This window comes from Gobio gobio, assembly GCF_949357685.1.
Source record: "Gobio gobio genome assembly, chromosome: 20".
Taxonomy (NCBI): Eukaryota; Metazoa; Chordata; class Actinopteri; order Cypriniformes; family Gobionidae; genus Gobio; species Gobio gobio.
Genome location: NC_137113.1, coordinates 22,218,186 through 22,230,785, shown reverse-complemented (window position 1 = coordinate 22,230,785; position 12,600 = coordinate 22,218,186). Strand labels below are relative to the sequence as shown.

Genomic DNA, 12,600 nt, shown 5'->3' with positions numbered 1-12,600 from the left:
AACGGCTTTGTCACAGGTGTTGTTTTGCCGAGCGTTTTCACTCAGCCTGCAGTCGCGCTGTCTCGCAGTTACTGTCCCCTCTCCAAGATACATAAATCAGAACAAACTATACCACACTATTCCACCCACCATGTCGTTCTCCCTGCCAGGAATAAATAGCCACGAAGCGAGGTTCACTCACTGGTCACGGCTTACGGAAAATATGCAACATATCCATTCTGATCGCTCTATCTGTGTCAGCCAGATGTGTTTTGTGACGGTTTGATAAGCAAAGTGTGTTAGCACAAGCTTACAGTACAAGTTTGTCCGTTCAGCGGCAGTACGTACATATATTGCAAGGTTGAGTGTCATTATTGTGGTTTATATCCTGTTTTCTGAAGTGACTGTACGGTGCTGTTAAGCAGTTTCTCAGTGGGATATCTCATCTCGTCAGGAGAGGAATCAATTTGGAAAAGAAATATTGATTTTCGGGTTTCTTTCTAGTTTCATTTTTCTAGTATTTCTCATCGGCTTAAAACTGAATAATACTATTACAGTTGGGAAAGAAGCTGCAATGTTGACATGACAGTAGTGAAAACTTGTAAAATTCATAATCGATCGGAAAAATTACTTGCAAAATAAACCTAGACAAGGTAATTAATAATCCCATGAAATACTTTCAACATGAATAAATTCAACATGATTCATGAATTATTCACAATAAGATGAATTTAGAATAGAAAATGCATAGGTGAATTGTTGGCTTCAATACTTAAAGGGATAGTTCACCCAAAAATGAAAATTAGCCCATGATTTAATCACCCTCGAGTAGTAATGGGCGATATAAACGATATGCAATATAGTCTCTGCCGTGTGTCATTTATATGAGCCTACAGTAGATGATGTAGCCTACAGTAGATTTAGCTACGTCTCTATGTAATAATAATTAGTCTCTACTAATAATAATAATTATGCCTAGATGGTTGCTTATTTTTCCCTTGATCTTTTTATATACAATGTTTACTTTTAAACAGCATAAAGCCTTTAAATGTTAATGTATTATTTACTTATAATGATTATCATCATAAATAATAAACAAATTGAATTTTTTATTTTTTTTTATAAATAGTTAAATAAAATAAAAAACATTTTGCTGTGGTACCGAAACATTTTTTTACCGTAAAAAATGTTATGGTATTGGTACCGACTACTGGAATTTTGGTATCGTGACATCCCCATTCCCTATTGTATCCGTTCCTTTATTAACAAGACACCATTTTTCATTTCATTAAGATAATTTTTTTTTTTAAAAACCAAATACGTTACATTAGGCTGCAGGTAAGAAACTTTGTTTGAAATATGTTTTTATTCAAAGTATCTGTGCATTACACAAAATCATTTTCTTTGCCTAATACTGAAAGTATTGTCAGTACAGTGTCCCTTAACTAAAAAGACAGCAGTTTTTCCTGTTTTCTGCATCTTGGGTGGCTTTTAAGAACCAAGGACATTCAAGCAGAAATTATAAAAATAAAAAAAATGCTGATGGCTTACACGCACTCACAGGAAGTAAAGGCCAAGCTCAGATTTTGACTGAATAATAAGGTTTCTTTCTTGCAAAACCTTATGGTATGTCTCCTGAACACTTTCCATATATGGCGCGCGTCTCCCTGTATCATTGCGTGATACTTTTGTAGAATTTTTGTAAATTTTTAGCCTGGTTGCCATTCACTGCCATTATATGGATAAGTGTGTACAGGACGTTTTTTTTATTTTTATTCCTGCTATTTCTTTGTTAAAGTCTCTGCAGCTAGTGTACTTGAATTTTATTTATCTGCAACTTTATGTTGTATAATTACAGTTTTGCACAATAAATGTTCTCAAAACTACATACAACGTTTCTTTCTTTTAAAAAAAAATACATTTAGCAGTTTCCATAGGGTCTATGTAGCCTGTTCTGAAATGGTTCTATTATAATTTATATATCGTGATATATATTGTTATCGCAAGAGGCTGCAATGTATATCGCAATATGGATTTTAGGCCATATCGCCCATCCCTACCCTCAAGCCATCCTAGGTGTGTATGACTTTCTTCTTTCAGACAAATACAATCAGAGTTATATTAAAAAAAATGTCCTGGCTCTTCCAAGCTTTATAATGGCAGTGAATCCATAGTTTTCAGTCACGTGACTGTCGCGGAGCCTTGGAGGGCAAAACCGCCATAGAACTCCATAGAACTACAGAACTAACAAAGTCTGTCAAATTTTCATCTTAAAACAAAATTATGTGAACAAGATGCACGTTTTGGGCACTTATGATCCATATACAGCACCTGCTGCAGTATTTCAATCGCTGAAAACAGCGGGACGTTTTTAAAACGCTTAATGTGAAAAACACTATAGGGTGAGTGTCACCAATAAGGTTTCAATTAAGCAGAGTTTAAAGTTTTTGTTGATATGGGTTTTAATTTAAATCGAGTTGTTGCATCACTTAATTTTAAACACAGATTAATTACGCAGTAAAACCGTTATAGAGCTGATCAAGCAGCAGACGGAGGGCGAACTGACGACAGGCTGAAGAATCATTAGTGTAACCTAAAGTGCCGTGATGTACTAAAACAACTTACGAAAAAAGCGTAACTGGCGCAACAATGACGTCGGACGTGGCGTAAGTGTTTTGAACTGCGAGAGGCACTACACTTTTTTTGTAAATTAAATACGGAAGGCGGTCTGCCAGAAGCTAGATATTTTACTTTATATATTTTTATTTATATTTTTCTTACACAAACCCATCAATTCACTTCAGAAGGCCTTTATTAACCCCCCAGAGCCACGTGGATTACTTTTATAATGGATGGATGCACTTTTTTGGGATTCAAATTTTGGGCTGCCATTATAAAGTTAGGAAGAGCCAGGACATTTTTTAATAGAACTCAGATTGTATTCGTCTGAAAGAAGAATGCCATATATACCAAGGATGGCTTGAGGGTGATTAAATTATGGGATCATTTTCCTTTTTTGGTGAACTATCCCTTTAAGTCCTCTGATTTAATTTTCACTACAAATTGATGCAAGATGGTGCCATTTGCATTTAAAACTAGAGAGAGTGAGTCTGTGGTGTAATACGAGACATGAGTAGCGCCGGTTTCAGTTACCCAAGTGAGCAGACTAATATGCAGTTGCCATTGACAACCGCCATATGCAGTTGCCATTCAGCAATGCTGAATATTAGGAAATATCAGACAAATCAGAATCAAGCGTTCTAGAGCGCTGTGTAATAATAGAGGTAAATGGATATCCCTGTTGTTTTAATGAACGGCCTCTCTCTCTTTCTCCCATCCTGTATGTCCACAGCTCACCCTCCACTGCCCGAGGCCAAAGGTTACCCCAGCCCGGAGGTGATTCGGGAGTCCAGCAGCACCACTGGTATGGTCGTAGGCATTGTCGCGGCCGCCGCCCTCTGCATTCTAATCCTGCTCTATGCCATGTACAAATACCGAAACCGCGACGAGGGCTCATACCACGTGGACGAGAGTCGTAACTACATTAGTAATTCTGCCACGCAGCCCAACGGAGCCGCTGTCAAAGAAAAGCCCATTGGTGTGCCCAAAAATAAAAAAGATAAAAAGAACAAGGACAAGGAGTACTACGTCTGATCTCACAGACTTTCTCCCCACCCCCTCACCCACAGATCCTGTGCTCCGAACTCACATGCAAAAGGGGAGGGGAGATCCACCTGTGTATAGTAATTGAGAAAAAAAAAATTGAAAAAGTCAAAACTGTCTTAGTTTGACCTAAGACACATATACTGTTACTAACAACGACAAAACATACTTTATAACCAAGCACACCAGAACTTTACTAAGCTGAAAAGTGTGTACAAAATGAAATGGTACTGTGCAAGAAGACTCCACATAGTCACTCCAGCTGTGGATCGCTGAGACACAAGGACGCTGGTTAGAATTAAGTGTATTTCATATTATGTTGCCTGTATATGTGTTGCCGGAACATTTTCCCTCTAAAAGCCAGAAAAACCATCTGCAACAATCCAAACAGACATTCACCGATGGGACGGATGGAAACGGAACGAAGGACTTACAAATGAGATGCTACCTATGATTGTTAAATCAGCCAAAGTACTTGACTCCCTTTTCTGATGGCAGTATTGCACGTTTGGAAGAAAGAGGACCGCTCCTTAGTAGGATCCGAACTGATTTCCATTCGGTGGACAGAACCCTTGGTGTCAAAGAGAATTGTGGAGGCCTTAAATATCAATCCACGTCTAAAGGTTGTTGGATTTTCTTCTGTTTGTATGTTTGTCAAAACGATGACAGATGACGCTGATGACGACGAGGAATACCGGGGCCATTCGGGATAGATTGAGGAAAAACTCCATGCACGTAAAGTATCTTATTACATGTTTATATACGGTGCAAAGACTATCTGTGTGCTCTCTGGACTGTGGCTGAAGTGGTGTTTTATAGCCTGTTATATAGATGATGCCAACTACAGTATACCTGCTCTTCAAACTATTTTTTTTTTTTCTTTTTTTTTTTTTTAGAAAAAACCAAGGCGAAAACAAATGAAAAACAGAAAATTAAATGTTAATGTGTTGCTATAGCGATAGAACCGTTTCTGCCATTAGCTATACAGATTTTATTTTCCCTCCTTTATGTGCATCTCCAACATCTGTTCTTTTTGACATACATGTTTAATTCTTTTAATTGAATTTAATTTATTATTTGCTGTTGTGTCAACATTAAAAGACAAGAGTATGAGTATAGGTTTTGGAAAGCAAACAGACATATGGAAAATAAGATTCTGGACTGTTTAAGCAATATCCTCTTGCTTGTCTTATTGACCAAACAAATTATGCATGGTATTTAGGACTCCAAGTCTACCGAGAGACAATATCATAATCTCAAAAAGTAACAAATGAATTCAGCCCACTCCACCCCACCCAAAACTGAGTATTGGATTATAGCTAAAAAAAGCACAAAGATAGAGAAAACAACCCTTCAAAAGTGTTTGCAAACATTCTCCTCTCTGCTATCTTGTACTGTGTGGAATGTACAAGAGGTATAAACTATATGACATTCTGAATAAAATGTTGCTTTTTGTTTTTGTGTGTTTTTTTATTTGTGTACAATTTTTCTATAATACCTTCTTTTGTTTTTATTGTGACAATTCTTTGATGACCTCAAAGTGAAGATTTATTATGAAAAAATAGTTTTGAAAAATCAAATGAATAAATAAAATATTAAGACCTATGAAAGTATTTGTTCTTTGTTCTTTATATTTAAACCATATTACAAGGCTTTACATGGTGGGGTTTTTTTGTTAATAGGAAATGAGCGTTGTCATGTTATATTCAGTATATACAAGAAAACACTTTGTTGTGAATCTTTATCTTTTAATCACTACTTGCATCAGAAATACCGTATTGTTCCAAATATAAGACAATGTTTTTTTTCCCCCAGAAATACATCTGAAAAAACAGGTTTGTCTTATATTCAGGGTCTAGTATTTTACGTCAATAATACACCCCCAACAATAGGTGGTGTCTAATACGCATAAAACGAGTGTGCCAAGAAATACGGTGTGTCAAGAGTGTAATGTAGAAGATCGCAAACAGTCAAAGAAAAGCTTCCTGTCATGTTTTCGTGCCTCGCTGAAAGGACCAAAAACTCTCACTTACGTGATTTTTTTATTTTTTTTGTAAAATTGTTATTTCTAAACTATAAGATTTGATTTCTACTGTTAATGCCATTTTTGTAGGCTACATGGTTTTCACTATGAGATGGAGTTTTTATGTGATCGTTGGTCCATTTTACCAGTATTTGCCAGACTTTCAATGCAAAAATGTAAATATGAAAAATATGCATTATGAAAATTATTTTCAAATAAAAGCATTTTTTTATTTGAGGGGGAGCCTTATTATAATCAGGGTCATCTTATATTTGGAACAATACGGTATAACTTTTTCTCAGCATCAGCTCTTTTTTTGTTTCTTTCACTATAATGTCCCGTTAATAAACAACAACTGCTGCTTTATGGTTCGCACATAAAACTAAAATCTCCCAGGGAGCCTTAAGGGGCTAGTCGTTCTGTGTTCAGATATTGAATGAAGCTATCGATCCACCGTAACAAAGAGAAAACACAGTTCTGATCCTTTTGTATCAAAGAATAAGATGTCATGATAAAAGCTCTGGCAGAGGTGGACTGCTCTGAGACTCGGTCAGGGTGGCGGACGGTTCAGAAAACCGCCTCTCTTTAATTTTCTGCACAGGAGGAGGCTACAGAACAGCTGGTGTGAAATAACTACCCCTACAGGGAGGCATGTGCTGTAATTTATGACTCATGAATTATTCACACCCGCCATAGACTTTTCATCAGGCCTCATTTCAACACACTTTGCAGAGGGAGTGTGGGAGGGAGGGGCAGCTGGGCTGGAGGTTTGTCACGGCCGGCCTTGAGAAAACCTCTGTGATGGTTTTATTTAATTGTTATAATCAAAGTTGGGGAGCAGAAATGTGGAAGAATACATATTCTGTCATCAGAAAAATTGATACTAGTCATATGTAACATTGAACTTCAAAGACTATTTTCACTGAAGGTTTTTTAAATGGTCACATGTGGTTTTAAGATTGGATGAAATATAAAATGACTGCATCTCTTTCAGTACTGACTTCATTTATCATGAGGCTTCATGTTGAAGGTGTTACATGATTGATTTCGTGACATAGCACCTTGAATTTAACACCCTGTTCTGTTATCCTCAACTAGATGTTTTTCTCAGTCTCTAAAATCGACCTGCCATATGAACATGAATAAAGCAGTCAGAAATTCATTACCGTTCTGTAAATGGTGGAAAAAAACTCTTTTCTATGGCAAGGCGAGCTTAGTTTAATGAATGGCTCTCATTACCTGGGTCTAAAAATATATGTAATTATTCCAAGATATTCCTAATAATGGAGAGACAGTTTCCCATATGTTTTCAGTTACAGAAATGGACTTGAATGAATGTCTCATTTCCATGTTCCATGCAAAAATAACACGAAAATGAAAAATTACTGACTTCATTTTCTTGGAAACATTAATTATTCAACAAAACAAAATTTGAGTGCTTAAGCCATAGCAATAGTTAAACAAAATATATTTTTTCATTTTCAAACAATATGGTAAATGTACTATCCTTTGGACATACTACATAGTGTTTATCCATTTCCCATTTGTCAGGGAAAAGTCTTTTTTTCACACAGTACATATTGTTTTTGCTGTTTTAAAAACAATTCAAATGTAAATATAGGATGATTTACAGAATACCCGACTAGTATTATCACTCACTAAAAATAATGACATATGTAAATGAGTGTGTCAAAATGGCTGAAGGGCTGAGCAGATGCAGAAGCTTCTTGATGCGGTTCTGATAAGGGCTAAAGCAAAGGCATTCCTCAGAATACACACATCAATATTTAATAAACCCATTATGATGGACTTATATAACAGACGGATCTTTACTCCTCCAGATCTGAGAGCAGGCAAATTTCCCAGAGACCCAAAAAATTCAGAACCGCACCTTGAATCGTACTTGTTTTGGTTTTTTTACACGTGTACTTTTGTGAATAGAACGGCAGATGTTCTTGACCGGCTCTTGCAGACTCAAAAAAGTTTTAAAAAGCAGTGATTAACCACTGTCTTGAGCTGAGCTGACGTCATTTCAGCTCATAACACACTGTTCCAAACACTCCCACTGCTTGCCTGTGTTCACAGCACATTGCTACGTCCCTGTAGCCCTCGTTAATGCTATGATATAACAGAGTGCGGTATGTCAGTCACAGTTTTTCCTCAAACGTTTTGGCTCAATTTAGGAGTAGGCGATATGACCAAAATCGTACATCACGATACGAGTAATTTTATTTCAAGATAACAATATATAATCAATAGTTATCACCATTTTCAATATCATTTAAAAAACTAATACTAGCCTTAAAAAAACCTTACAGAAGCTTACAGAAGACAAGTAAACTGTGATAAAGAGCAAAGAAAACAAACTACAATAGAACAAAGACACAAATGAAATAGACCTACTTGAAAAACTACACACAAAAAAAAGGGTGTCAAAATTGTACCTTTAGGAGTACAACAGTTTGTCGCTGGGGCAGTACCCTTAAAACGATATCTTTGTACCTTTTTTACCGCAAAAAGGTTCATAGTAGTACCTTAAGGTACGTATTTGTACTCTAAGGTACTAACATGCACCTTTTAGGAGTAAAAAAGGTACAAAGATAAAAATGTTAAGGGTACTGCCCTAGTGACAAGCTGTTGTACTCCTAAAGGTACAATTTTGACAAGCTTTTTCTCTGTGTGTAGTAATCAAATGTATAAAAAAAATAATGCATAGTCTTTACTGTGTAAATTAAATATACATTATACTTATTAAAGTTACAAAAGTTCAGTCAAGAGCAGTGAGAGATTTGTTTGATTAGCATTAATAATGACAGCAGGTGAATTTGGATGCTGTCACTTTAAGATTTTTCTCTCACAACTGTTAACGTTCACTTAAGACATAAATGACTGTTTACTTGCACATATATGTTTACACATAGGTATGTGTATTTAATAGGGGTGTAACGGTACACAAAACTGACGGTTAGGTACGTACCTTGGTTTTGAAGTCACGGTTCGGTAATGCAGGGGAGAGAAAACTAAATATAAAATAGCTTTTTATTTATTTTTATTAAACAGTGGTTTACTGAACAAATTGTGTCTGTCCCTAAATGATAACTAAAAGTTTCTTAAATATAATGCTGTAAACTATATAGGGAGCCCTTACTTGCACATTACTATAATATTAAAGGTTAACAACAGAGCCCAAACTATTAGCCTAAATTCAGTAGCTATTTATTTTTCGATATTATAAATCAACTCTCAAACATGTAAGGCAGTTTTTGCATTAACTTCTAAATTTAATAATAAAATTACGTTTTTAATCCAATTCGTTGTTGAAATATAATAATTTATACACAGTGGCTGTCATTTTCATGACAGATTTATTTAAACATACATTAAATAATCAAGACATCGCCAACAGGTTAAGTAATTATATAATGAACATATAGGCTAATATAGAGCAGATATTTAGCAAAAGAGTTCATTTCTCTAGTGAACTAACCCGCTGTGGTCACAATGACTTGCCTGAGGTAAATGTAATGCTACGTGACATTGTTTACAAGCTGTTTTATTGATGTCTTTCTGCCGTTGAAACACTGATTGAGCGATTACAGGACACATGATATGTTTCAGTAAGTTGTAATGTATCCTCAACATACCTTCAGATGTTGATTCATGTTTATTCTTTGACTAGGAAGAGATGATCGCGTTCACTCGCGCGCTGCTGCTTGAACTGATGCGCCTACACAGTGATCGATCACGTCACATTAAAGAGTCAAAACGGCATTCATCGCTTGAATTTCAAATTTTCTCAATATGTTTGTGTGGGAACTGAGAACTCCGATTAAAGTAGGCTATGTTCCGCGCGTAAAACAAGCCTACTGTTAACTGTTAAAGATTGCACTCAGCACCGTTCAGTACACACGTGCACCGTACTGGAAGTCCTGTATCAAAATAGTTCTGTACGAATATGTATTCCGTTACACCTCTATAGTATTTAACTGTTGAAGCCCAATTCACCCTTCACCGCAAGTTTGATTGACAGGCGATCTGACCAATCACATCGCCGAATTTGCCGGTTTGTCCGACAAAGCAGTCAAAAGTGTTTGTAGATTAACGTGTGTACTGACGTCTTTCCGCTGTTTAAACAACATTTCTTCTAGTGTTCATTCATGTTTATTTCATGCTTGTCAATGAACTAAAAGGAAGAGATGATCGGTTCACTAGCAGCTTTAACTGAGGCGCTACAGCGATCACGACACATTAAAGAGCCACAAAACGCTATTTATTGTTTAAATTTCTTATTTTTTTAAATGACAATTTCAAAGTTGAGACTTTGTTTCATATCAAAAGTAACTTGCTCTGTCCTGTCTGTCGGCGTGTTGTCAGTGTCCTCTTTGCTCCGCGAAGTATTTTCTCTTTGTGCGAACATGCGTGTGGTGTGAGATATCCATGGCTTGTCGGACATAGCAACAGTAACTAAAGGGGGCAGGTCTTTGCGAACGGTCAATTAGGTTCAGTTCTCGCACTTTATGAGCAGGGGCTTCATATCGCACGTCTCTCAGACAGCGCTGTGAAACAGTCTCTCAGACAGTGAGTTTAAAATAAATCGTAATGCTTAAAAATGCATACAAACATTAAGCTTTCGTGACCGCGCCGCACAGCAACATCACATGATGAGCGCATAAGCGAGATAGAGACATTAGTCCACAATCTCTACCAGTTGACAAATCACTACCGGTTAATCGTGTCTACCGGTGTATCGCCCACCCCTAATTCTCAAATGAGAATTTTTTTCAAAACAACTTCAGATCCCTAAACAATTAGTTTCTTGTTCACACCATATTTGAATTTCTTATTGATTAAAGCAAATTGCATGCATTTTCTACAATTTGCACAATAACTAAAAGCACATGGCTTGTTGATCTGTCATACAAGCATGTATATTCCATAAATACCTGGCATGGAATGTTTGTGATGTCTGCAAAATTGGTAAATGGTCTGCCATGTTCATTACATTACCAAGATATGAATGCGTGGTGGTTGTGGGGAAGAAATAATAGAATGTGTAAAAAAGACTGAATTTTCAGTTTACATGTAACATTTCTACGAAACAAATGTACTGTATAAATACAAATTATAATTTTCTTTTTGTGCACTACAGTATTGATGTTTCCATTAAATGTTTACCTACAGTTGAAATATGCATCTAAAAAGCTCAGTGTGATACACACATTCAGCTAGGCAAAACATATTTCCACAATTGACTGCCATGGTGAAAGAAAACATCTAAACATTTTGACTAGTGTGGCTCGCACGATTACAAAAACACTTTTTATTGTGGTGGCACTGGCTAATTAACCGACACAATAACTAGGTTTTGAAAAGCGACTGATACAGTTGTGACAAGCATTTTAGAGAATGTTAAGAATGTTAAAAATGTGCCAAAGCGACTGAGAAAAACTAAGCTATTATCTTGCTTCATATTTTCTATAGCAATGCACTGCAACATTCTCCCCTTCCTTTATTCTATAACTACTAATCCTGCCCTTAGTCTTATACCTGGCTCTAATTGAGTCCAAACCAAATACCGTTTTCAAACACATTCTCCTGTATAGGGTGCGCTTGGGGTGGGCATGAAAAATCCCTATTGAAACAATCATTAATTTAGCATTTCCATTTGAAGCCACTGGTGAGTCAGCGTTTCATGCCGTCTGAACAAGAGTCAAATCTAACATGGGAATTCAGCAAAACACATAGATCTCATTTAACATGCCTCTTGTTAATTTGGTACAATGTCAGTAGCAGGGTTTTACCTGAGGGACTGCTGGGAAAAGTGGAGTGTTGTGGGTCCATGGGAATCTACGTTTATGGGTCAATTTTTACACTCACTAGCAAACATGGATGGACCTAGCCTGCCTCAGATTTTGTATGTCCAAAATGTTAAAAATAAATAGCCATTTATTTACAGTTTTTCTCCATCGCTTTGGCTTTGGCTGTTTTATGGGTCATCACAATTCTATTGCATGTATGAAAAATGTAACTCACCCAAAATATAAATGTTATTGTGTCAATAAATTGGCCAATGCCACCAAAATGGTAGTCAACCCTGGAAACGTTTAGGGCTGGGCGATATGGTCTTAGATCTATTGGTCTTAAACCTTGGTTTTAGTTAGACTGTCGATAGACAAACTCAAGATTTCGATTTTTTTGTTTGTTTAATTAGTCAACTTAAAAACGTAACTACATTATGATTCAAGTAATAATCTCTTTATAAAAAGTTCTATTCCAAGTGCACCACACCTGAAGTGATCGACATGGTGTAAATGTAAAACAAATGATATTTATTTGTTAAATATCTTTGCAGAAAACATGAAATATGAAGGCAAATATTGTACAAACTTATCTTAAACATATCCTATATGCACAGATATAATATAAAATAAGAAATGCAAAAAAAATCTTTTGCCAAAAAGTAGAAACCGTTTAGAGTTCAACTCAAAAAGTCAAGGCGATTCAAATTTAAAGTGAATAAAAGGTTTTTGCATTCCACTGAGCTGTTTTTCCATTGTTTTCTATGTAACATGCTCGACAGATGTGTTTGGCAGTTGCGCTCGCGTTTTTTGCAGCGTCTAGCGCATGAAGCAACATTATAAAAACACGGCGCTCAAGTTAAAAGCACAATATGTAATTTTTGTCGCTAGAGGTCAATTTATGCAAAACAAAGTCAGATGCATTATTTGAGTGTGTTGAAAGTTGTTATAATGCTACTCTGTGCGTTCGCTCTGCGGATACTATGAGACACTTGATGCACACTGCAGTAAGCTAGATAGATATTAGTAAAACATGGTACTCGCGGTAAAATCAAGAAAATAAGATTTAAACAATGAGACTAACTGTGTTGAGCTTAGGACTGGGCGATATGGCCAAAAAAAGTATCACGATAAAGT

General features: G+C 36.2%; 1 protein-coding gene across 7 annotated transcripts in view; it reads left to right on the top strand.

The window, feature by feature from the left end:
• Window positions 1-5,246, top strand: part of nrxn1a (neurexin 1a) — a gene marked incomplete at its 5' end in the record, with an annotated part of 214,886 nt that extends 209,640 nt beyond the window's left edge. For 4 of the 7 annotated variants that reach the window (XM_079846107.1, XM_079846106.1, XM_079846108.1 and 1 more), the window contains one exon: window positions 3,332-5,246. In XM_079846107.1, coding sequence (XP_079702233.1) covers window positions 3,332-3,633 — 302 coding nt within the window. In that variant the 3' untranslated portion in view covers window positions 3,634-5,246. The remainder of the gene's footprint in view (window positions 1-3,331) is intronic. The other 3 variants (XM_079846109.1, XM_079846112.1, XM_079846111.1) reach the window with 1 other exon arrangement.
• Window positions 5,247-12,600: the final 7,354 nt, after the last annotated feature.